Genomic DNA, 27,290 nt, shown 5'->3' with positions numbered 1-27,290 from the left:
AGGAAACGGCAGGCTGTCTTCTTCTAATGGATTCATTACAATCTTTGCAAGCTGGCTAACGTTTGCTGTGGTCTGGAACAACATGGCACACTAACAACTATCAGAAATGCAACCAATATTACATACAGATAATGTGTCATGAAACATGGACAAATAAACTAAATACACAGAGGACATAAGTAAAGGAAATGAAATGAGCTCACATATACCTACAAACGAGGTATAATGATGTAATATGTACATACAGCTAGCCTCAGTAGCATGTTGGCATCCATTAGCTTGCAGTCATGCAGTGACCAAATATGCCTGATTAGCACGCCAAAACAAGTCAATAACATCAACAAAGCTCACCTTTGTGCATTCATGCACAGAATAAAACGTTTGGTGGACAAAATGAAACAAAGAAGGAGTGGCATAAAACACGTCTTTCTGTGGCAGCGTCGGAGAAAGTTATACATGTAAACAAACTGTTGATTCACAGTCCACACAACTACGGTGAGTTCAAGGGCCGGTGAAATTAGTAGGAAAAAACGGCACTCGCCAAATACTCTCATCAGTGAAGCATAAACACAAACATATTAAGCAGTGGACTTTCTAACAATAAGAAAGGTTTGTGTCGTGTTTGTCCTACAGAAACCATTACAACAAAAAATATAATTTTCACCCCATTTTTTTTCCATTTCCATACATTTTTGAAAAAGCTCTATGGAGCCACCAGGGCGCCGCTCAAGAGCCGCATTTAGATCTTGAGCCGCGGGTTGCTGACCCCCGGTCTAGCCAAACAATCTGTAATGTGATGCTTACCGGCTGTCCTACGTAGTTATGTGTAGAGCCTGGTCGCCAGTGTTTAAAAAACTACTTTTAAAAAGTAATTAATTATAGTTACTTGCTACTTTTCCAAAAAAGTAATTGAATTACTAACGACTTTTTAATAAATGTAATTAATTACTAGAGGAAGTAATTCTTACGTTACTACAAATATCTGGCATATGCAGTTGAGATGTTTCATGAGACCAGAGTGTGGATGTGCCTTTAAAAGGCGGTGCCTGTTGCTAAGTGACGTGTGATGTCAGCACCCAGACAGAGCAGCATTAGCTCAGCTGTGTTTGTTAGCTCGCAGTTTGCGGGGAGTAACAGCAGCTCTGTTAAATCTTTTCACTGGATTGTGTCAGCGCTAGTTCATAAAGAGATTGAATGTGCTTCCATGGCTGTAGTCTCCTTGTCCACAAACGGGGTATTGTTTGTTTGATTGATTGAAACTTGTATTAGTAGATTGCACAGTACAGAACATATTCCGTACAATTGACCACTAAATGGTAACACCCGAATACGTTTTTCAACTTGTTTAAGTCGGGGTCCGCGTTAATCAATTCATGGTACAAATATATACTATCAGCATAATACAGTCATCACACAAGTTAATCATCAGAGTATATACATTGAATTATTTACATTAAGATTGTAGAATTGTAGAATTACAAGCTTATCACTTCAATCATTGATTTGCTCATTATTATTCCCTCGTTGTAATGTGTGTACTTAAATGTTGCGTGGTGTTTCCTTCTATTTGATATCAAGTTTATTTTAGTGTGGTGCTGGTTGTTGCTTTCATTAGTGAATAGATATTTTCACTAAGATATTTTTGTGCTTCTGACGCTGTCTTGTTGATGTACAACCACATCAGGAGTATCGTACTACGTTACAGATAATGTCTCGCTAATGGTGTTGTTACATACATAAAAGTAATTACTGTAAATTTAGAACTTTTTTCCTCGGCTTTGAACCTTGCGGCTTATAAAACGGTGCGACTAATTTATGGATTTTTTTTTTTTCTATAATGCAAATAGTTTAAAAAAAACACAAACAAACAAACACACTAAATAGGTGTGTTATTGTTTGTGCTATGGGGCCTCTATGGGAAAGGTTTGCTCACTGCAGGTGCTGCAGTAGCTGCATTGCCCTTCTGTTTAGACAGAGTTATGTACCTACCTAAAGTACAGTTCGGTCTTCTAATTGTCCATAGCGTTTCTACACGTATGGATTCTTCATTAATCACTCCAAGCAACGTTTGCAAGTTTTACAGTATAACTAAAACATTTTTTACTTACTAAACCGTCCCATGTGTGATGTCTCCAGGAGTGTTTTCATGCTTACGTGTACGTGCTATGGTAATGTAATGAAGCTGGCGTTATTAGCATTAGCTACTATGCTAACAAGTTTACAAGTGTCTGTGTTAGTATTATTAACTTACAATGGCATTCTTTATGTATTGTTTCAGTTTCGTAAATTTACTAAAACTTCACCGTACACTTATTGGGTCTATTTAGCTGGTTGGAGGTTGGAGTTTTTTTTGATCAGCCGTTTTACTGCCGTGTGACAGGCACCGTTTGGAAACAATTAGGTATGTAAATAAACATTTACAAAATGTTTCTGTGTAAATAACTTATTTAACAACATCTCCATCTGCAGCCTTTTGTCCGGTGTGGCTAATATATGGAAAAATATGTTTTTCTTCTAAAAATTTAGTAAGTTTGGCTTATAGCCATCCTAGTGCACTCTATAGTCTGTAAAATATGGTAATTAGATGACTAGTTACTAGAAAAAGTATTAACACTGTTATTTAGAACACTATAGGGAAAAAAAGTCTCGGATGTCATACGGTTCGGTTTTAAATGCACCCTTTGGGTCGGATCAATAACGAAAACCGAGGGACGCCGTGGCTCGGGTGGTAGAGCGGCCGTGCCAGCAACTTGAGGGTTCCCGGTTCGATCCCTAGCTTCCCCCATCCCAGTCACTTCCATTGTGTCCTTGAGCAAGACACTTCACCCTTGCTCCTGATGGGTCGTGGTTAGGGCCTTGCATGGCAGTGTGAATGGGTGAATGTGGAAATAGTGTCAAAGCGTTTTGAGTACCTCGAAGGTAGAAAAAACGCTATACAAGTATAACCCATTACTCCTGTGAACTGTATGTAAACATTTGATAAAGACAAACAAAGATGACTTCTTGGAACTACACATTTTGTCCAAGACAGGTGTGGACAAACAAAACTCATTAGCGTTAAAGCTATGCACACTAACACACACAAAGCAGCACAAAACCACATTTGTCCATCTTTGCAGCATCAGTCACACGCACTGCGGAGTGTTTTCTTCCAATGATAACAATTATTATGCAATCCCTGTATCGTCATACTATTGTTGTCATTGGCAAGCTATAGTGACACCATTGCATGCAGAGTTATTGATTAATTTCCACTTCTCGCATCTTTTACTAAAGATGATGTTTGGATGTGGGCCGCATAGTGGCCTAGTGGTTAGAATTTTGGCTGCAAATTTAGAAGGGATTCGGATCTCCGTTTGGTGATCTATGTGAAGTTTGCACTTTCTCCCCGTGGGTGTGGGTTTGACTTCCTTTCATTCCAAAATCACACACGTCAGATTAATTAGAAACTCCAATGTATCCATAGGTGGAAATTATTGTTTGTCTATATATGCAGAATGTACACCACCTCTGGCCTGAAGTCAGCTGAGATAGGTTCCAGCTTACACGTGAACATTGCAAACACTCTGCACCCTATTGCTTTTTTATCCTGCACTACAACGAGCTAATGCAACACAATTGCTTTCTTATCTGGACTGTAAACTGTAACCAACCCACCAGCTCCAGGCTTGGTCGTTGCCTTAGATCGGACAACTAGATGACCCTGAAGGTCCCACGGTCAAACCTCGTGACAAAGGGAGACCGTGCTTTCTCAGTGATGGCAGCTATGCTATGGAATAAGCTCCCTCTGAATATTAAGTCCCCCACTACTCTGGACTCTTTTAGAGCACAGTTTAAAACTCACCTCTTTACCGCAGATGACTTTTGATTTGTGTGTTCATTGTGAGTCTTAAATGTTTAGTTTAGATTCACATGTGTGTGTCTCAGTCTCTGTTTCTGTTTTTTTTTGTTTCTCCACTCGGGCTGATGTAACAGTTGGTTGGGGGGCGCATAATAAATGAAAATAACATAACATAACATAACATAACATAAAGTTCAAATTTGAATGACAATAAAATGAAGTGTAAGTCTAATTGTAAGAAAGTTGGTTATTTCCCAACCAACAACGTGGATCCAACGTTAGACACCAACGTTGTCTCAATTTATAAATACAACTATTTTGCAACATTGTTTCAAAGTCAGTTTTAAAGGACATGTATGTACAATCAACGTTGTATCAATGTCCTGTGTCTAAGTCTAATGAAGACAGGCGGCATAGAAACAGCATGGGTGGATGTTTTTAGGACAAGAGACCCTGGCCTAGAAGACACATGGTGTCCACCGGACACAAAGATAGTGGTCTCTCGGCGGATCTGCCCGTGAAGACCTCAAAGGAGGTAAGAAAAACGGTCACGTTTCATCGGGGAGTGATGTTACGTATCAAACACTCTGAGGAGATCGCAAATCTAATTGTCTCTCGCTCACTCGGGCAGCCAAACATATCGCAATCAAATTCCCCTCACTCTCGCTCGCTTATGGACAACATGCAATTAAATCACTGCCAACTGTTAGGAGGTCTTTATTCTTCCTCCTAAATGAAGTCTGTTGTTTGTTTGTTGTCAGCTTGGCCGTGTTTACAACATGTGTTTTACTGCGGGAAATGACGCTCACAACAAGGTCTTTGTCAGGCCGAGACACGACTGAGCTGCTTATATCACACAAAAACAAGCGCTGTTGGCCATTTTCTTCCTCTACTCTTCCTAAGTTTAGCAGAAGACATTTTTCAACTGAGTTCAATTATAGACTCAATTAATCCTTCACTCTGCATCGGAAAATTTTCTTTACCTAGGTGTTGTATAATTAATACAGAGTGGTGATTGAATTGCAAAATAAATGCATATAATTAGACCAGACCTGGGCATTTATTTTAACTCGGGGGCCACATTAAGTGAAAACAATGTGTCTGGGGGCCGATGTGTATGTTTAAAAAAATAAAAAATAAAAAAAAAATAAATAAATAAATAAATAAAAATATATATATATATATATATATATATATATATATATATATATATATATATATATATATATATATATATGTGTATAGTGAAGTGAAGTGAATTATATTTATATAGCGCTTTTCTCTAGTGACTCAAAGCGCTTTACATAGTGAAACCCAATATCTAAGTTACATTTAAACCAGTGTGGGTGGCACTGGGAGCAGGTGAGTAAAGTGTCTTGCCCAAGGACACAACGGCAGTAACTAGGATGGCGGATGCGGGGATCGAACCTGCAACCCTCAAGTTGCTGGCACGGCCACTCTACCAACCGAGCTATACCGCTATATATACATAATAATAATAATAATAATAACTGGGATTTATATAGCGCTTTTCTAAGTACCCAAAGTCGCTTTACATGTAGAACCCATCAATAATTCACACCTGGTGGTGGTAAGCTACTTTCATAGCCACAGCTGCCCTGGGGTAGACTATATATATATATATATATATATATATATATATATATATATATATATATATATATATATATATATATATATATATATATATATATATATATATATATCCTCTTTACATATATATCTTTTTATCGTCTTTGTATACACAGTACAGGCCAAAAGTTTGGACACACCTTCGCATTTCAATGCGGTTTTTTTTATTTTCATGACTATTTACATTGTCGATTGTCACTGAAGGCATCAAAACTATGACACCTGTGAAGTGAAAACCATTTCAGGTGACTACCTCGTGAAGCTCATCGAGAGAATGCAAAGTGTGCAAAGCTGTAATCAGAGCAAAGGGTGGCTATTTTGAAGAAACCAGAATATAAAACATGTTTTTCAGTTATTCCACCTTTTTTTGGTTAAGTACATAACTCCACACGTGGTTATTCATAGTTTTGATGCCTTCAGTGACAATCTACAATGTAAATAGTCATGAAAATAAAGAAAACACATTAAATGAGAAGGTGTGTCCACACTTTTGGCCTGCACTGTATATATATATATATATATATATATATATATATATATATATATATATATATATATATATATATACCGTATTTTTCGGACTATAAGTCACAGTCACAAGACAATATAACATACATCCATAAACGTGGACGCATGTGAAAAAGTGCAATATATTTATCTGTACAGTAATCTATTTATTTATTTATATATATATTTATTTATTTTATATATTTATATTATTTATATATTTATTTATTTATATATGCACCTTGTTGCTTTTTTATCCTGCACTACCATGAGCTTATGTAACGAAATTTCGTTCTTATCTGTGCTGTAAAGTTCAAATTTGAATGACAGTAAATAGGAAGTCTAAGTCTAAATCTAAGTCTAAGTTTTTTTCGTAGTTTGGCTGGGGGTGCGACTTATACTCAGGAGCGACTTATGTGTGAAATCAATAACACATTACCGTAAAATATCAAATAATATTATTTAGCTCATTCACGTAAGAGACTAGACGTATAAGATTTCATGGGATTTAGCGATTAGGAGTGACAGATTGTTTGGTAAACGTATAGCATGTTCTATATGTTATAGTTATTTGAATGACTCTTACCATAATATGTTACGTTAACATACCAGGCACGTTCTCAGTTGGTTATTTATGCGTCATATAACGTATACTTATTCAGTCTGTTGTTCACTATTCATTATTTATTTTAAATTGCCTTTCAAATGTCTATTCTTGGTGTTGGGTTTTATCAAATAAGTTTCCCCAAAAAATGCGACTTATACTCCAGTGCAACTTATATACCGTATGTTTTTTTCCTTCTTTATTATGCATTTTAGGCCGGTGCGGCTTATACTCCAGAGCGACTTATACTCCGAAAAATATGCTATATATATATATATATATATATATATATATATATATATGGGGTAAAATGCCTTACAAGCTCCATCATCCCCTCATCTCCAACCTACGCAGTCTTTCGTCTTTCGTTCAAAATCTCCGACCTCCGCGTTCCTTCGAGCCAAATTCCCTACAACCGCGTCCAGACAGGCTACATCCATAACGGTTTCTTTCACAAATGACAATCTGGCGTCCTGCGCCTCATGCTAGTAAATACAGTAAGTAGCTGATTTGTTCTCGCTGAGACAACACAAACAAGCCTTTTTTTTTGGTGAGCTGTTTTCAGACCTCTTGTCGGCACAGTCATAGTCGAACGCAGTCATGTCATGTATTTCACGCAAATGCGGCAAAATTTATTAGCGGAACGGAACGGCATCATCTCCTGAATGAACAAGTGGCTATAATGTGGCTCTTTGTTTTCCCGGCTTGTTATCGTTTCACATTAGAAGGTTTTTAGCCACGACTGTTTGCTCTGTTCTAACTGCAAGCTCCTCCAAAGGTGCCTGAACAAAGTTTGTCTTTCTTGCACAAACACGCTGGGGGAACCAGCCAGTAACTGAAATTCCCTCCAAATATTGAGCGCGAATACTAATAGATAACGACTAGTGATTGGTGAATGTATACACAAAGATCAAGACTGCACTGAAATTCCGGAATTCCAAATTTTGCACAAGCCTGGTCAACTAGAGTTGAGCTGCAGGTCGGTTTAAATCAGGACTCCCCAAACTACAGCCTGCCAGCATCCACAATCTGGCCTGCGGAACGATCCAAGTTAAAATATGTATATACATATATACAGTGACGTGCAGTCACTAGAGGCGGGGCCTCACCTGCCATCATGGAAAGAAAAAAAATGTAAAAATATTTTTTTTTAATTAAATTGTTATATGTATCCAGTGATTATACTATAAAGTTATTTTCCATTTAATCTCACCAGTTTTAGATTATTTTTATTTAAAATCGCTGAATTTTCACATTTGCCGTTCAAATACTGAGAAGAGATGGTGCGGTGATCAGCAGCCAGTTGAGGCACGTCACTCAGTTGTGCCTCAACATGAATTGCGGACTCGGCTAACTGCTGGCCTGCTGTGCAGTGAGACCGTATTGCTATATGAATTATATTATACATTTCCATAGTTTAGTTAGCTGAGGTATATAATGTACAGTGTATTTTGTCAACAACTGTATGTGTGTAACGTATTTCTTGTGCTGAGCGATCATAAAACGGCTGCAAAAGACGCACTGGCTGAGGCTCGCAGTAGTCCCGCCTCCTGCGCCCCTGTCGTTGAAAAAACACGGGAGTGTTATATCAACTAAAGCCCACACTTAAACTTTCCACGTGCAAGATTGAATCTATTTAAAAAAGTTATTTCATAAGAAGCCAAAAAGTGCAAAAACAATAATGTTCGTGTTGGAGGAGTTGTGAATGACTGCAGGGCCACAACATTAGGTACACCTGCAGACTGCAGGTGTACCTAATTCACAACTCCTCCAACACGAACATTATTGTTTTTGCACTTTTTGGCTTCTTATTAAATAACTTTTGTAACCTATTTTTATGGGCTTTCCTCTTTGTGATGTTAAGTTCCTGTTATGCGCTGTTATACAGTATATGCCTTGAGCTCTTATTTTGAAGGCGCCAAGAGCGGAAGTGATAACATGTTGTAGTGGAGCGGAGGTTTTTGAAAGAAGGTAAATAAAGTGGTCCTCGTGTAAACTGGAGCCTCCGTGTTTGTTATTTTGTAGTTTCATACAGTATAGGCGACATTTATAAACCCTCGGTTACACTTTTTTAAATAGATTCAATCTTGCACGTGGAAAGTTTAAGTGAGGGCTTTAGTTGATATAACACTCCCGTCAGGGGGTGCATTAATCCGGCACAACAGCGGCGCATGGACTTAATTTATAAGTAAAGGTAAGACCATAATAACGTTTTTTTTTATTAAATGTGCTTTTTTGTGTGCTACAGTTTGTATGTGTAAAGTTAAAGTTAAGTTAAAGTACCAATGATTGTCACACACACACTAGGTGTAATGAAATTTGTCCTCTGCATTTGACCCATCCCCTTGATCACCCCCTGGGAGGTGAGGGGAGCAGTAGGCAGCAGCGGCGCCGCGCCCGGGAATAATTTTTGGTGATTTAACCCCCAATTCCAACCCTTGATGCTGAGTGCCAAGCAGGGAAGATTGCTGGTAAGAGCTTTTAAACATAACCCGTTAACTGCTGCCAATCAAATGGTGAATAAGATACTCTTTATGGTTCATATGTTTGTAAATCTGACTGTGATGAAGTCAGTGCCTCACCAGTCATGAACCTCACCGCACGTCACTGTATACAGTACTGTGATGAGGTGGCGACTTGTCCAGGGTGTACCCCGCCTTCCGCCCGAATGCAGCTGAGATAGGCTCCAGCACCCCCCGCCACCCCGAAAAGGACAAGCGGTAGAAAATGGATGGATGGATATATACAGTATTTCATTATGGGAGAAAAACAGAGCACTAAAGGACTAGATTCAATGCCAAGTGGAAAATGTTGTGCGTGTACATGTGTCTGTTTGTGTCAATTTTGTGTAAAAAAATGTTGGCAAAACATGGATTGCATTAAAGAAATTGTTCAGTCCCATGTTGGGTGTACATTTTAACAAAGCACACTTTTCAAAGATATATAACTTATTTGTGTGATTAGTTATGAGTTAACTATGGACAAAATGTGATTAATCGGAATTAAATATTTTATTCGTTTGACAGCCCTAATCAAGATGTAAGAAATTAATCGTTTGAAGGGGAGCTGCACTTCTTTGGGAGTTTTGTCTATCATTCACAATCCGTATGTGAGACAGGTGCACATATGTCTTTCTTCTTTTATGCATTCCAACTCGTAAATAAACTTTAGCAAAAGTCAACTAACAATGGAGGTAAAAGGACTCGCTCTATTCCACCCTGTAAATCGCTCTACAGAAAACATCCAAACACCAAAGGATTTAAATCAGAGCCAATAATGGGAAATAATAAAAATATTTAATTCCTGTGTTTTTGTCTGCATATAATTGGGATCAAAAATGTAATCATTCAATTGTATAAAAAAATATGTGAAGTATCAGTATCAGCATTGGTATGACCAATACTGCCCTTGTAACTATTTGGTATTTTGGTCAATACCCAAATTTGCAGCTTATGTAAAGTATCTTAACAACAGCAAAATAAGTGTTTATTATATTTTAAAAACATGTTCCAACAGGAAGTAACCAGATATTAACAGTAAATTAATAAGTAGATTAATTATATTTGTGAGAAAATAATATAACCGGAAATGACGCAATGTGTTATCGCATACGTCAGTAGCCAAATTAGGAAACTTTGTAACCTGTTTGGAAATGCTTCCATTATTATTTATATGCCAAAAAATATATACCGTTATATAGTCATGGTCAAAAGTTTACATATACTTGTAAAGAACATAATGTCATGGCTGTCTTGAGTTTCCAATAATTTCTACAACTCTTATTTTTTTGTGATAGAGTGATTGGAGCACATACTTGATTGTCACAAAAAACATTCATGAAGTTTGGTTCTTTTATGAATTTATTATGGGTCTACTGAAAATGTGCTGGGTCAAAAGTATACATACAGCAATGTTAATATTTGCTTACATGTCCCTTGGCAAGTTTCACTGCAATAAGGCGCTTTTGGTAGCCATCCACAAGCTTCTGCTTGAATTTTTGACCACTCCTCTGGACAAAATTGGTGCAGTTCAGCCATTTGTTGGTTTTCTGACATGGACTTGTTTCTTCAGCATTGTCCCCTTGTTTAAGTCAGGCCATTCTAAAACCTTAATTCTCGCCTGATTTAGCCATTCCTTACCACTTTTGAGGTGTGTTTGGGGTCATTGTCCTGTTGGAACACCCAACTGCGCCCAAGACCCAACCTCCGGGCTGATGATTTTAGGTTGTCCTGAGGAATTTGGAGGTAATCCTCCTTTTTCATTGTCCCATTTAAAGCACCAGTTCCATTGGCAGCAAAACAGGCCCAGAGCACTACTACCACTACCAACACCATGCTTGACAGTAGGAATGGTGTTCCTGGGATTAAAGGCCCTTACCTTTTCTCCTCCAAACATATTGCTGGGTATTGTGGCCAAACAGCTCAATTTTTGTTTCATCTGACATCACATGGACATAGATAAGACCTTCTGGAGGAAAGTTCATTTTTATGACTTGGGACCCCATTTTGAAAATTCCAAGCGCCAACACTGATGGCGTATTGGTGCGTGCAAAACAGCAGCAGGCGGCCGTGGCCTTCGGGCCGATTCTGATACTGATTAAGTATCATCCCGGGGGGCCATAGATAATTCATTTGTGGGCCGGATTTGGCCCGCGGGCCTTGACTTTGACACCCCTGAATTAAGGTATGCTGTAAATTCAAATGTACTATCTGCAAAATCTTTATTTTAGACAGAATAATACCGTAATTGCATGCATGTGAGATTACAGTATTTGTAAATGATTTGTACAAGTTTTTATTATTTGCACAGTAAAGTCCGGTGTTTTCTACCTATTACAACCATAGTAATTTAGGTTATCTGCTGTTTCTGGTTTGCGGGAATCCACTGCATTTACTACTGTCATCAACTATTTTGGATTTTACTTTGTTGCTATTCAACAACAGTCATTTTTACAGTGTGTAGCAAAAAGGGGGCATTAATCTCATTGGTTGTTTTTCCGAAATAAACCGCGTAATAAACTGCAGCTCTTTGCAATGGCGCCTCCATTGTTGGTAACTTGTTATCATGAATCATTGTTGTTGTTTATGTAAAACAAAACCACAAGAACAGCGGTGAGTGTTTGTCATGAGACATTATACAAACAACAAGTTGTTTTTCCAAGGTGAAACTATTTTGGAGCCTCAAGGCTTCAACAGATCCAACAAAGACTGGGGGAAAAAAACTAAACCTGTAAAAACTGGGCTCTGATGTTCTTTGGCTGCATTCAAGTGATCCGGGGGCCACAAACTAGCAACAATTAGGTTTCTGTAAACTCTGCTTCTTCCTACTCCTTTTTGGACGAGTATGTGCTTTATGTACTTTGTTAAGCAGGTTTAGATTAGCATTAGCATCTGGTGGCTTTGAAGGCGAACACCAGCCATTATTTAAGAGATAATTGCTCTTTAAAATGACCCAAAACAAAAACTCCTACCGCAACTTCATGGGTCAAAGCTCTCATTTCCAAAGTTGAGGTTGAGCTCGTCATCGAGAGCACTTAGTGCACTTGTCTTGTTTCTTGCTTTTCCCCCCCAGTTTGTGAAGGAAGACGCCATTAAATATGTACAAGGCGACCTCTAGTGGACTAAAGCAGTAACAACACCTTCACCCATTTCTGTTTTCAATAGCACTTCAGGGGTAAGGAGCCAAGTGTAAAACACTCAACTGTACATTATAATAATAATTTAAAAAATATATATATATACACAAAAATAATAACGACCAACACATTAAGTAAAATCCATCATTTCCAAAGCTCTAATTATTATAAAATTGGACGATGATTATGACTTTGTTCTCATAAAATTACTTTCTTTTCCCATATGTAATCCTTGGAAAACTGCACCTATATTGACATAAATGTATAATTTATTTTAGTAATAATTAAATTGTATTCTCAGTATATTTTTCATAATTATTACAATTTCAGGATTCTTATTTGAAAATTCTGCATGATATTGTAACTTTATTTATAATTGTCATTAATTAAAAACAATCACAATGTTATCACTTCATATTCTCATAAAATGTAGTCTTTTTTTTATAAATTTTTTCTTTATTCTTGTAGTATTGACTTTCCCCCTTGTAATATTACAATATATTATTATAAGTTCAATCTTTAAAAAAAAATATTTAGTAAAATTTCCACTTTACTTTTACAGAAAAAATATAATGATGTATAGTGAATAATAATTATAATTAATACATTCTGATTACATATAGTAAATTTTGTATCTACTTATTTTTCATTACCGGTACTTAAAAAAAATAATATTATCACTTCATAAATATCCTAAAATTTAAACTTTTTTCATGAAAATTTTATTCTTTACACTCTTTCATTCATTGTCAAAATCAATCATTCATCAATCACAATTGTATTCATTATAAGACTGTTGTATTTTATATTGTTTTCTGTTTTTCAATGGAATAACTTTTTCCAAGACTTTATTCTTATAAACCTTGTTCACATAAAATTCTCATCATCTTTTTCATAATATCACAACTTCATAATTATCATTAACGTCACTTGCATAATATTACTTCAGAATTTTCATAAAATAAAAAAGCACAATATTACCACCTCATTGGTTTTTTTCTGTGAATTTTTCACTCCAAATATTTCAAATTCATATTAGTAATATTCATAAAATTACACTTTGTCATATTAAAATGTAATTTTTTGTAAAAAAAAAAAAAAAAAAAAATGTTTAGCAAAATTGCAACATTAATTTAATAAAAAATGTAATAATTAAGATGTATAGATTATACAGTATATAGTAAAGAAAATATTCAACTAACCTTTCTTCTCATATGACAATTTCATTCATTTTACTTTAATATCATTAACCAATTTTTTTTATTTTAGTTCTCATCATTATTATATTGTTTTATTTTTACAATGTAATCCTAACGCTCCTTATAATTTGCTGTTATTTTGTTCTTACATAAATTATGTCTTACAATTTCACATCATTCACGTTCGCAACCCTTCATCCGTTACTGTACGACTTTCATATCTCATACACCTGGAGAGCGAGACGCCTTTTTTTTTCTTCTTTTTTTTCACATTTTAAAGCATTTATTGCAATATAAATCATCTGAATGTACAAAGAATAATGGAACAATAGTAGTAGTAAACCATCTTATTTGGGTGATTAGCTATTATTATTATTTGAACAGAAAGTGTACCGTCAGCCTGGCCAAACGTCTCCTGCGACATAAACAAAGGAGGAAAAAAAAGTGCAACATTGGATTGCAGACGGCGTCACAGTCGACATAAAAAGGGCAGTGGTGCAGCTGGGGGGTGAGGGAAACACGCGACAAACTGATGTACGACATCGTATGAACTCGTAGCTTTTGGAGGGTGGCGAACACGGCAAAGCACTCAACAAATATTGCGGAATACTCTTCTTGGATCGTCCTTGAAACAGAAGGCCTTGGTGTTGGTGTGCTTGTATAAAACATGTATTTCCCTCTTAATAAAACAACAACTCTGGTGGTATTTACAACACAATCACACTCCTTGGTTCAATCGCACAGGCATACTTCATATTCACAAATAATACACGACGGTTAGGTAAAAAAATAATTCAGCCACTGAGAACGTCATACGGTAATTATGACCATCATAATAATAATAATGGTCGTTTCTCCACACACGTTTGTGCTTTGGAAAGTATTGCTACTGATTGTGCCAGCATCAGGTGTTCTCCTGCAGGGTGTACCAGTTGACATAGTGGTTCAAACATGTCGTTTAAAGCTGCTCTTGCAGTTAAAGAATGCCCGATAAATAAAGCTCTCCATTGTTTTGTTTTTTTTGTTCACTAAAATGTGGCAGCCTTTTTTTTAGTCCTCGTCACTCGGTCCTCCGGCCCAGCAGGGGGGGCAGTGTCCCGGAAGAGTTCAAAGTCTGAGAGTGGTTCGGTTTTTGACGGCGGCTCCTCCTCGTGTCCCAGCGTCACAGGAAGCTGTCCTCGCCCAGGTCGCTACAGTCCAGACACATCTCGTCCAGCAGCGTGATGTCCTCCAGGGTCTCGCCCTCGCGCTTGGCGAAGGTGGAGCTGCTGGAGCCCGTCTCGATGGCGCTCTCCTCGGACGTCTGCGAGCTGCAGCGGGGCAACACAGGCAACGTTATTTGTTGGCCTTGAAACGGAGCGTACAACGGAAACAGAGGCGGTTGCCACGGCGACAGGACCGCCATTTAGCCACGTGTCCCTTTTACACTTTTAGGATATTTCCAAAACCGCGTACCTCGAAAAATGCTAACCAAGTCTGACCATAAAATATTTCTTGGACAATTGCTTCTAACACAACAGGCCACAACATTCCGTTAATCCAAGAACAGCGACACAGGAAAAAAAGTTTTATAAAAGGGGGTAATTATTTACTAACATCAACAAAAATGTGTGATGCCATTTTTTGTATGTGTCTAATAGTTGTAGACCCAACAACAACACACAAACACTACAAATCCCACAATGCAACAGCTGGCCTGGTTAGCTGTGACACTTATTAGCGCCCCTGTAGTTCCACTTCAACACCTTTACAGGTGAAGTTTGTGTTCTAAATCGGCTGTAAAAGACATGCACAGGTGGAACTCAAAAAGTTACAATGTCGTGCAAATGTTCGTTTATTCCAGGAATTAGATTTACGAGGTGAAACTAGTAAATGACGTCGGCTTATGACATAAAACTCCAAATATTTGCAGACACAAGGTAAAATTATAGTACCAACATGGTGGTTAACATTTTGGAGCGCACTAACGAGACTTTTGTGTATGTGCGTGTGTCTATTGACATTATATATATATATATATATATATATATATATATATATATATGTATATATTCGAGGTTACTGTGGTTTATCTGTTATACAGTACTCAATACCGGGGTAGAGCAGAATATATGTTAGGTCAGGAAAAAACAAGGAGGCTATTTCATCCCGACAAGCCTGTTTCGCAGGTTTCCCTGCTCTTCAGGGGATTTAAACTAGCTATAATGGATAAAAAAGAGATTGTTGAGCCATTACCCCCTTGTTATGTTGGTTTGATATATATATATATATATATATATATATATATATATATATATATATATATATATATATATATATATATATATATATACAGTATATATATATATACAGTATATAATGTATATAGTCAAGGTTACTGTGGTTTATCCGTCATACAGTGCTCAATACCGGGGTAGAACAAAATATATGTTAAGTCAGGGAAAAACAAGGAGGCTATTTCATTCCTACAAGGCTGTTTCATAGGTTTCCTTGCTCTTCAAGGGATTTAAGCTAGCTATAATGGATGAAAAAGAGATTGTTGAGCCATTTCTCCCTTGTTATGTTGGTTTGAGATATATATATATATCCGTACACACACATATTTTTATATATATATATATATATATATATATATAAATCTCCTGAAGAGCAGGGAAACCTGCGAAACAGGCTTGTAGGGATATATATATATGTATATATATATACATATATTTGAAGAGTGTGCTTTTTTTTTAACTAAAATATGGACATGTTCAAGAACTAATTAAGTTCGTAAACTGAGGTTTCTCTGTGTCTTATTGAGGCTTTGTCCTTGCTTTCATTACTAAAAGATGGCGATTATTAATAACATGACTAAACCGATGCTACATCATTATATATATATATATATATGTATATATATATATATATATATAAATCTCCTGAAGAGCAGGAAAACCTGCGAAACAGGCTTGTAGGGATATATATATATATATATATATATATATATATATATATATATATATATATATGCATTTTTTTTAACTAAAATATGGACATGTTCAAAAACTAATTAAGTTCGTAAACCGAGGTTTCTCTGTGTCTTATTGAGGCTTTGTCCTTGCTTTCATTACTAAAAGATGGCGATTATTAACATGACTAAACCGATGCTACACAATGCTTGAAGGTTACTTTGCCAAGTCAGCATATATTTTGCGGCGTTGTGGTTGCAGTACCTGTGTCTGTTCCTCTTGCCGTACTCGTCGTCAGACGTGGGGTCCAGGTCGGGCAGGGGGATGATGTAGCCGCTGTCGGAGCTGAGGCGCTGCTCGTCGAAGCCGCTCTCCCTGTCCTTCAGCTTGCCCTGGTTCTTGTAGGCGATGCCGATGTAGGCGTCGTCGTTCTCCACGCACACGCGGGTCACGGCCGGGTGGTCGCTCTTCAGGAAGTCGCGGTTGACCCGCTCGTAATGCTGGAAAAGGGGACACGAGTGTACACATAAATGACTTGCACCAGTCAGCATTTGCTCGCGGACAAAAAAGTGAACAAGAAATAAATCTGTTCTTTCAAAAATCTTTTAAAAGGGATGTTCTGAGCTCCTGTTTCTATGCCGGTGTCAACATTTATGTCCAGACGAACCTTGATTGACAAAGTTTTCGATTTACGAACCACAGGCCGAATAAAAATATGCTTTGTTGTACGAATGTGTCATCCACCCATTGTGTGCCTCGCATTGCAGCCATTTTGTGCCCGGCAGCACAATCATTTTGGGCGGGCTAATTGATGGTTGGTGCTCCATCAGTGCTGTCATTAGCTACTCTGCTAATTGCTACTTTGCATGCTTTTTAAGTGGGTTTTTTTCATCTTTTTCTAGTTTTGCTCGCTCAATGTGAGTCTAAAGAAAGCAATGGGGGGGGGGGAAAATAAATAAATAAATAAAGAAATAAATAAATACAAAATAAAGAAAGCAATGGACAAGCGATGTGTGGTTTGTAACAATCAGGACACATCCACAGCGTTGTCGACACTGCTCTTCCTCCCTCCTCCCTTCTGCTACACACCAAGAAGATAAATCAACGAGGTAAAGTGAATTAAAAAAAAGAAAAAAATCCTAATATTTGTAGCGACCTTGTCGTTAAATTAAGGAGTTTTGTGATTCCAACCTGAGTGGGCTAGTGACAGTGTGTGCGTGTCAGTAAGGCGGCGACAAATGAGGACATTTCCCCTTTTTATGTTTGTTTTGTATACAGAACTGTATAATTATATATATATATATATATATATATATATATATATATATATATATATATATATATATATGTATATATATATATATATATATATATATATATATATATATATATATATATATATATATATATATATATATATATAATTTTGTATTTTTTTTTTTATTTTTTTTTTATTTTTATTCCTAATCTTTGTAGTGACCCTGCCATTAAGTTAATTTTTGTGATTTCAAACTGAGTGCACCACAGGGCTAGTGACGGTGTGTGTGTGTGTCAGTAAGGCGGCTACAAATAAGGACATTTCAGCTCGTTGTTGTTTTGGCTTTGTTATTAAAGTCAAAAAGTTGATCCATCACCCCTTTTTATGTTTTTTTGATATACGGAACTGTGAAGCGCTTCAAATTGTGTTCAGTGTACACACATTTCTAAAATAAGGACTTTTCTCAAGGCTTGAACCCATTGTTCATGTTAACATTGTTTCTTATGGAAACATTTTCTCAATATACAGTAGGGATTCATATGGCCCCATTCCTGGGTGGATTTTGCAATGCAGTCTGCTGAAAATGATGGAAAGCACCACTCTATGTTGCAACTGACGCTGTGGTTAAAGTTGGAATCACCCCAATTCGTCACGTTTCATGTGTCAGGAAAACCGCGACGAATTGGGCCATATGAACCCCATTCCTACTGTACAAATGTTCTATTTAAGAACCCTGGTCAATAACAAATTAAGATTATTATTCAAGGTTCCACTGTATTTTAACTTCTTCAGACAGCGCCTCCGCTGGTTACAGTCGGGTAGTGCCACAAATGCTTCAACAAGCAATTCATCAACAATCAATTCCATATGTCATTGCCTACTTTTTATTTCTTACTGTTTTTCTTTATTGCCTATTTGTTATTTTTACTGTTTTTCTTCATACTTGCCGTGCATGCGCAAGAAAAAGAAAGCTCCTGGAATAATCAGAAGAGCTCTTAGTCGTGAATTAATCAACGCATTAATTCCTAATTTAGATGGGAACATATTCATGGCATTTTTGCAGACGTTTTAGTCGTGACGTCTGGGTAAATAACAGGCCGTTTTACAACTATTAAAAAACGTGGCGAAAAATGGGGTGGTTCTACGTGTTTTGCTGTTGAAAGATTTTCTTGTAATGGCGAATGACACGTTTAGTGACAAATGGTGAACTAGCCAGCAAAAGTTTGTGCACTGAAAGCTAGATGGCGCCATGTGAACTGTAAATCATACTGCAGGAGGTGGGGAAAACAAGCGTCCCTCCATTACCACTCAGCTTTTTAAGAGTCTGAGAATCAGGGAGAGGCTGTTTTGAAGTAGCATGTGTGGCGCAGACTTTAACGAGGTCATTAAGAGTTGGGTGGTACAGCTAAGGCGGGGGTAGTGAGGCCCAGGCAGCGCTCTTCTCTGACATCCAACTGGTCATCACTTGCAGCTGCAGGAAGTGCAACACACCATTAGGGAGTCCAAGTGCGGCTTTAACAGAGTATTTAGCACCACCTGTGTCGCTCGCGCCTTTTGGACAACACAAGCTGTTGAAAACATGTCTCAAGTTTCTGTGTGAAACGTTAGCATGGTGGATCAGGGCCACTAAACAAATGTATTAAATAGGGATGGTAAAATGGACATGATTCATCAAATTAATCCATCCTTATTGTCAATGTGACTATAAGACGCTACTTATTTCCCAGGCTTTGAACCCTGCGGCTTATAAAACGGTGCAACTAATTTTTATGGATTTTTTCCATCGCTAACGGCCATTATGTTTTGTATTCAACTAATACTTTTGATATTACACCGACAGAGACACAGAAAAGGTGTGTTATTGTTTGTGCTATGGCGCCATCTTTTGGTGCAGGTGCTGCGGGTTGAAAATGTACTTCCTGTTTCGTGCCTTGAACCGGAAGTACATCCCGTTCCATCTACTATTCGTCCATAGCGTTTCTGCTCGAAAGCATTCTTCATTCATCACTCCAAGCAACGTTTGTGAAGTTTTACAATATAACTAAAACAATTCATATTTACTAAATCCTACCACGTGTGATGTCTGTAGAAGTGTGTTCGCGCATATTTGTACATACTGTTGTAATAGAATAGAATAGAATGGATTTTATTGTTATTATATTTGCATATAACGAGATTAAGGACTCCAACTTAAGGTGCGGTAGTGGAAACGAATATGGGATAAAAATAAATTGCACAAGAAGTAATAAAGATAGACTACTAAACAGACTACTATCCAATAAAAATAATAAGCAATCCTGTACAATATATAAAACAATATACAAAATACTGTACAATATACAGAACAAGACAAGAGTACCGGAGTAATAACAATCAGTGTCGTATGTATTGCACTCGAAGGGTAATATTGCACAGTAGGGTATTAGGGTAGGATATTGTATAGGGGTGAATTAATGTAATGTAAGTAATGTAATCAAGCTAGCGTTGTTAGCATTAGCAATTATGCTAACAAGTTTACAAGTGTCTGTGTTAGTATTATTAACTTACAATGGCATTCTTTTTGTATTGTTTCAGTTTCGTAAATTCACCAAGACGTCACCGTGGAGTTATTGAGTCTGTTTAGCTGTTTAGGTCAGCTAGTGGGTCCATGACGATGACTTTTGTTTTGTTTGATCAGCCGTTTTACTGCCGTGTCACAGGCATCGTTTGGAAACAATTAAGGTATGTAAATAGACATTTACAAAATCGTTCGTACCGGCATACATCTACGGCTTATGGTCCGGTGCGGCTAATATATAGCAACATATTTATTTCTTCCAAAATTGGAAAATAAAAACGTCCCTGGCAGCGCATTTCGAGAAGTTAGTCCAAGATTGCAACTTAAATCAGATTTAATGCCCATGTCAGATCTTTATTTGATATAGTCAAAAGCATAAAATTGTCTATATAAAACCATGTAAGCATTTGACAATAATAATGTTAAATAGTTTACATTAAATGTGGCCAAATTAAGCATTAATGTAATCATAATATATAATATTTCAAATGCAATAGACATATTTTTCTTTACTGTAGTATTTGCACTATTGTTATTGGAAGGTGGAATAACTTAAAATGGACTCTCGATATTTGTTAGAAAAAAACTGCACTTCAATAAATATTGAGCAATTTTTCCCCCCAATTGGAAAAATTGGGTTTGGTGGTTTGTTTTGTTGTCCTTTTTGTGGCCAATTGCAATTGTGCGAAATGTTTTAATGCCCCTGGACATCATATTTAATGCTTTTTAATGCCTTGAAGGCCTTAAATTTCGCCAAATCCATTTAACGACTTTTAATGATTTTTATGACCTGTGGAACCCCTGAAGTAGTGTTAGCATTGTGCACGCGGGGGAGGGTGTAGGATTAGAACATTTACACGGGCATGCCCATATTAGTAAATCCAGCACGCATTGAAGTCAAAGTGACCCCGTTTAAAACAAAAAAAACAGACCGTAAAACAACATGAAGAGCTATCCAGAACTGCATGCAGGCTTCACTTTCAAATGCATGAACCTTATTGTTTGACGCTCTGGCCTCGTTTAACACGACTATCTGACATTGAAACAACATTTATAAGTCAGAAAAGAAGAAAAGCCTCTGTTAAATGTGTCTTATAAACACGTTAAGTCCTATATATTCTGTCCTTTCTTGTCTCCTGGTTCCTCATGCAAAATTTAAATATAGATTAAGAGACTTAGACTTAGACTTCCTTTTATTGTCATTCAAATGTGAACTTTTCAGTATAGATAAGAACAACATTTTGTTGCATTAGCTCATGGTAGTGCTGGATAAAAGAGCAATAAGGTGCAGATATAAATAAATAGATTACTGTACAGATAAACATATTGCACTTTTGCATATGCATTTGCAGATTAAAAATGATTAATCAAAATTAATCCACAGCAAAGCTCTTTGAAAATGTTAATCGATTGACAGCTCGGTTTAAAACACATCAAGGACCTGATTTACTAAATGTTTGCATGTACTAAAAGACGTGCAAACCTGATTGCACACGCAAAGCTGATCTACTAAACGTGTGCAAAGTGGATTGCGTCTGTTAACAGAGCAGAATAAGGTGTGCCATCCATTTTGTGTTTCTGTTTTCATTATTATGCAAAAAAATATGCTGATCACTAGAGATGTCCGATAATGTATTTTTTGCCGATATCCGATATTCCGATATTGTCCAACTCTTAATTACCGATTCCGATATCAAACGATACAGATATATAAAGTTGTGGAATTAACACATTATTATGCCTAATTTTGTTGTGATGCCCCGCTGGACGCATTAAACAATGTAACAAGGTTTTCCAAAATAAATCAACTCAAGTTATGGAAAAAAATGCCAACATGGCACTGCCATATTTATTATTGATGTCACAAAGTGCATTATTTTTTTTAACATGCCTCAAAACAGCAGCTTGGAATTTGGGACATGCTCTACCTGAGAGAGCATGAGCAGGTTGAGGTGGGGGCGGGGGGGTGGGGTGGGGGGGGTGTAGAGGGGTGTGTATATTGTAGCGTCCCGGATGAGTTAGTGCTGCAAGGGGTTCTGGGTATTTGTTGTGCTGTGTTTATGTTGTGTTACGGTGCGGATGTTCTCCCGAAATGTGTATGTCATTACCGCCACCCTCAGTGTGACCTGTATGGCTGTTGACCAAGTATGATTTGCATTCACTTGTGTGTGTGAAAAATCGTAGATATTATGTGACTGGGCCGGCACGCAAAGGCAGTGCCTTTAAGGTTTATTGGCGCTCTGTACTTCTCCCTACGTCCGTGTACACAGCGGCGTTTTAAAAAGTCATACATTTTACTTTTTGAAACCGATACCGATAACTTTGAAACCGATACAGATAATTTCAGATATTACATTTTAAATCATTTATCGGCCGATAATATCGGCAGTCCGATATTATCGGACATCCCTACTCTCAAGTAGTTTATTCAAAATAAACTTTTAGATCAGACCAAGAACATGAAGTTGGTCTGGCATGCATAGTACAATATTTATAGTGTTTCTTTTTTTCTTTCCGATACAAATCTTGCATAATTGGCCTTTATCCGCCTGTGCTTTTCACACAGAATCCAGCGAATTGAAAATAATTGTTAGCGTGTCATCAGCGCACTCGTCTGCTGCGAGTGATCAAAGGCAGTGTCGAATGCAAGGTTGTAAATTGTAAGTGCCACAGAACAAATCTGACTCGATTTGTTTTGACAACCAAATTGTGTCTTTTCACCGGCTTGTCGTCATGTGAACGTTCCCTTTGACTGAGCGCTTAGCAACGTGACTTGAGAACAAGACATGTGAGATGGAGCCTCCGGCAAACATGGCAATGAACGTCAGGGGGAGAATGCGCAGGTCGAAGCGGGAGGTCAAATATAAAAGGGGTTTTTTTTCCGTTAGAAAGCAGATGTAGTAGTGAAAGCGTCAGGCGGCCCAAAAAGGTTTTTTGGAGGGGACTCACCCGCTTGTAGCTGGAAGGCAGCAGGGACGACACGGTGTCGCTCAGGCCCAGGAAGGACGGCCTCTTCTCCGGCTCGCTGTTCCAGCACTTCATCATCAGCTCGTAGCTGCAAACACAAGGACGACTTGTAATTGCGGTGCAGGTCAGAGAATCGGCGTGGTTTCTGTCAGAAAAGAGGAGCGTCGACGTACACGTCGTGAGACGCTTGCTCCGGCTTGGACATCCTGTAGCCGCTCTTGATCTTGTTGTAGAAGCTGGAGTCCACCACCATGCCGGGATAAGGAGTTCCACCTTTGCAGGAAGTAAACAAACATGAGAACGTTCAAACATTTGCTCCATAGAATGAATGATCTAGGCAGCACTCGAGCAGCCACATTTAGTCACTTGGTTTGGACTGTTGTTTAATGTCAGTTTAGGCTTTTATACATTCAGAGATTAATCATATACAGTCGTGGTCAAAAGTTTACATACACTTGTAAAGGACATACTGTCATGGCTGTCTTGAGTTTCCAATCATTTCTAGAACTCTTATTTTTTTGTGATAGAGTGATTGGAGCACATACTTGTTGGTCACAAAAAACATTCATGAAGTTTGGTTCTTTTATGAATTTATTATGAGTCTACTGAAAATGTGAGCAAATGTGCTGGGTCAAAAGTATACATACAGCAATGTTAATATTTGGTTACATGTCCCTTGGCAAGTTTCACTGCAATAAGGTGCTTTTGGTAGCCATCCACAAGCTTCTGCTTGAATTTTTGACCACTCCTCTTGACAAAATTGGTGCAGTTCAGCTAAATGTGTTGGTTTTCTGACATGGACTTGTTTCCTCAGCATTGTCCACACGTTTAAGTCAGGACTTTGGGAAAGCCATTCTAAAACCTTAATTCTAGTCTGATTTAGCCATTCCTTTACCACTTTTGACGTGTGTTTGGGTTCATTGTCCTGTTGGAACACCCAACTGCGCCCAAGGACAAACTTGAAGAATTTGGAGGTAATCCTCCTTTTTCATTGTCCCATTTACTCTCTGCAAAGCACCAGTTCCATTGGCAGCAAAACAGGCCCAGGGCATAATACTACCACCACCATGCTTGACGGTAGGAATTGTGTTCCTGGGATTAAAGGCCTCACCTTTTCTCCTCCAAACATATTGCTGGGTATTGTGGACAAACACCTCATTTTTTTGTTTCATCTGACCACGGAACTTTCCTCCAGAAGGTCTTATATTTGTCCATGTGATGTCAGATTTGGTCACATTTTCAGTAGACCCATAATAAATTCATAAAATAACCAAACTTCATGAATGTTTTTTGTGACCAACAAGAATGTGCTCCAATCACTCTATCAGAAAAAAATAAGAGTTGTAGAAATGATTGGAAACTCAAGACAGCCATGACATTATGTTCTTTACAAGTGTATGTAAACGTTTGGCCTGTACTGTATGTCAAAGCAAGAAATTAATGGGCTGTGGAATGGATATTCAATCTAAAATGGCTGAGGTTGACGCAGCTATCCACCGGTCACCTCTTTCTCAAGCAAGAGTCATAATTTCTCTTAGAGATGATTGCATTTTATTGTGCTTTTAATCCAAAATATTTTGCAAAGTTAGTAAAGTCAAGGGTAAAGTGGGTGCACTCTTTCCTATCAGTCACAATTATCAACCAATTTCACACTTCAAAGCAAGAATTGGGTTGATTTATCTTGTGTGGTCACTTGTTTAAATTTTGCGTCCCTAAAACTTTTATATAGACTATATATTCAACTTTTGATGTCTCACATACATTTTATATATTTAAATTTCTTATCAAGAAAATGTTTAATGTTTACCATGAATTGATTAACGTGGACATGTTGAAAAACTTATTCGGGTGTTACCATTTAGTGGTCAATTGTAGGGAATACCGTATTTTTCGGACTATAAGTCGCAGTTTTTTTTGATAGTTTGGCCGGGCTCCAGTGCGATTTATATATGTTTTTTTCTTTCTTTATTATGCATTTTCGGCAGGTGCGACTTATACTCCAGTGCGACTTACACTCCAAAAAATACGGTATGTACTGTACTGTGCAATCTACTAATACAAGTTTCAATCAATCAATCAATCAATCCGATCTAAGATGTTTGAGGTCGCTGGGCTCAACAGTTGTATCTATGCGTTTTTTTGTTTTTGTTTAATGGCGCTCATTTGGTTAGAAGTATGAATTCATCAGAGGCCCTCAGTTAACATCTAGCTCACGTAAGTCCACTTACCTAAGGAGAATATCTCCCAGAGGAGGATTCCGTAAGACCAGACGTCGCTCAGAGTGGTGTACATGTTGTCGAAAATACTCTCTGGCGCCATCCACTTGACTGGCAGGAATGTCTGTTGGTGCATAAAAAACATTTTAGAGCTACTTTCTGAGAGAACGTGGGCTAGAATCTCATGTGAGGTCGGACTTACGCTTCCCTTGGACACGTAGTTGTTGTCGTGCATGATGTCTCTGGCCAGCCCGAAGTCGCAGATCTTCACGATCTTGCCCTGAGAGAGGAGAACGTTCCTGGCGGCGAGGTCACGATGCACGCACTACAAAAAAAATAAAAAATGGAGGAAGACAACGTTAGAGTTTGAGTTTGAGTTTATTTGGAACATGCAAGCATACAACATGATACATCACAATTTCCAGTTTCTCTATTCAACATGTTTGAAAAGGAGTAGGAAGAAGCAGAGCTTATTTAATACTACCTCCTTTTCCTTTACATAGCAGTTGCTAAAATTTTTGTTCACTTCCTGTTCTCAATTTATTCACAATATACTCCATAAGTAATACAAACAAATAAATAAATAATAATTAGTGAAGTAAGTTATATTTCATATGGTGAGATGAGTAAGATTATCTAGAAAATGAATGGATGGATGAGATAAATTCAGAATGTTTATCATGGTTCTTCTTCTTTGTACTTTGTAAACACTTTAAGTTTGAAGAGTTTCTTGAAGTGGATCATATTAGTACATTGTTGGATTTCTTTACTTAATCCATTCCATAATTTAATTCCACATACTGATATACTGAAGGTCTTAAGTGTTGTACGTGCGTACAAATGTTTTAAATTACATTTTTCTGTAAGGTTATATTTCTCCTCTTTTGTTGAGAAGAATTGTTGTATATTCTTGGGTAGCAGATTATATTTTGCGTTGCGTATAATTTTAGCTGTTTGCAAATTCACTTTGTCGTGGAATTTCAGTATTTTTGATTCAATAAATAAAGGGTTTGTATGTTCTCTATATCCTACATTATGTATTATTCTAACTGATCTTTTTTGTAACACCGTTAATGAATGAAGTGTACTTTTGTAGTTATTTCCCCGTATTTCTGCACAATAACTCAGATATGGGCCCTGCGATGAGGTGGCGACTTGTCCAGGGTGTACCCCGCCTTCCGCCCGATTGTAGCTGAGATAGGCTCCAGCGCCCCCCGTGACCCCGAAGGGAATAAGCGGTAGAAAATGGATGGATGGAACTCAGATATGGTAACACTAGTGAGCAGTAGAGAAAATGAAGTGATTTTTTGGTCTAGAACAGTGTTTTTCAATTTTTTTTGAGCCAAGGCACATTTTTTTTATTGGAAAAATCCCGAGGCACACCACTAGCGGAAAACATAAAAAAAATGAAACTCAGCAGCCGATATTGACAGTAGAAAGTCGTTCTCGTAATTGTTGGATATGAATTCAAACCATAACCAATGCATCAATATAGCTCTTCTCTCAAAGTAGGTGTACTGTCACGACCTGTCACATCACGCCGTGACTTATTTGGAGTTTTTTTGGCGTTTTCCTGTGTGAAATGTTTTCTATTTTGTTGTTAATTGTCATGTCATGTACGGATGTACTTTGTGGACGCCGTCTGCTGCTCCACACGCTGTAAGTCTTTGCTGTCGTCCAGCATTCTGTTTTTGTTTATTTTTACAGCCAGTTCAGTTTTAGTTTCGTTCTGCATAGCCTTCCCTAAGCTTCAATGCCTTTTCTTAGCGGCACTCGCCTTTTGTTTATTTTTGGTTTAAGCGTTTGATACCTGCACGCTGCCTCCCGCTGTCGTCTGCATATTGTGATCACGACAAACCATGTTGTCGATATCTACAAAGCAATTAGCTAACTGCTGCCACC

At 37.6% G+C, this 27,290-nt stretch overlaps 2 protein-coding genes across 3 annotated transcripts in view; both read right to left on the bottom strand.

Annotated features, from left to right (window-relative positions):
• Positions 1-12,221, bottom strand: part of kita (KIT proto-oncogene, receptor tyrosine kinase a) — a 129,649-nt gene extending 117,428 nt beyond the window's left edge. The window contains exon 1 of the mRNA XM_061978101.2: positions 12,076-12,221. The gene's annotated coding sequence lies outside the window, so the exon portion shown is untranslated. The remainder of the gene's footprint in view (positions 1-12,075) is intronic.
• A 1,265-nt stretch (positions 12,222-13,486) lies between these two features.
• pdgfra (platelet-derived growth factor receptor, alpha polypeptide) overlaps positions 13,487-27,290 on the bottom strand; it is a 48,026-nt gene continuing 34,222 nt past the window's right edge. Inside the window, exons 23-28 of one of the 2 annotated variants that reach the window (XM_061978097.2) lie at positions 25,591-25,713; positions 25,401-25,512; positions 23,346-23,445; positions 23,155-23,260; positions 16,655-16,890; positions 13,487-14,749 (exon numbers count right to left, since the gene is read on the bottom strand). In XM_061978097.2, the coding sequence (XP_061834081.2) occupies positions 14,602-14,749; positions 16,655-16,890; positions 23,155-23,260; positions 23,346-23,445; positions 25,401-25,512; positions 25,591-25,713 (825 nt within the window). In that variant the 3' untranslated portion in view covers positions 13,487-14,601. Of the gene's footprint in view, positions 14,750-16,654; positions 16,891-23,154; positions 23,261-23,345; positions 23,446-25,400; positions 25,515-25,590; positions 25,714-27,290 lie in introns of both variants that reach the window. The other variant, XM_072915092.1, reaches the window with a different exon arrangement.

This window comes from Nerophis lumbriciformis, linkage group LG18, assembly GCF_033978685.3.
Source record: "Nerophis lumbriciformis linkage group LG18, RoL_Nlum_v2.1, whole genome shotgun sequence".
Taxonomy (NCBI): Eukaryota; Metazoa; Chordata; class Actinopteri; order Syngnathiformes; family Syngnathidae; genus Nerophis; species Nerophis lumbriciformis.
This window is presented reverse-complemented; position numbering and strand designations above follow the sequence as displayed.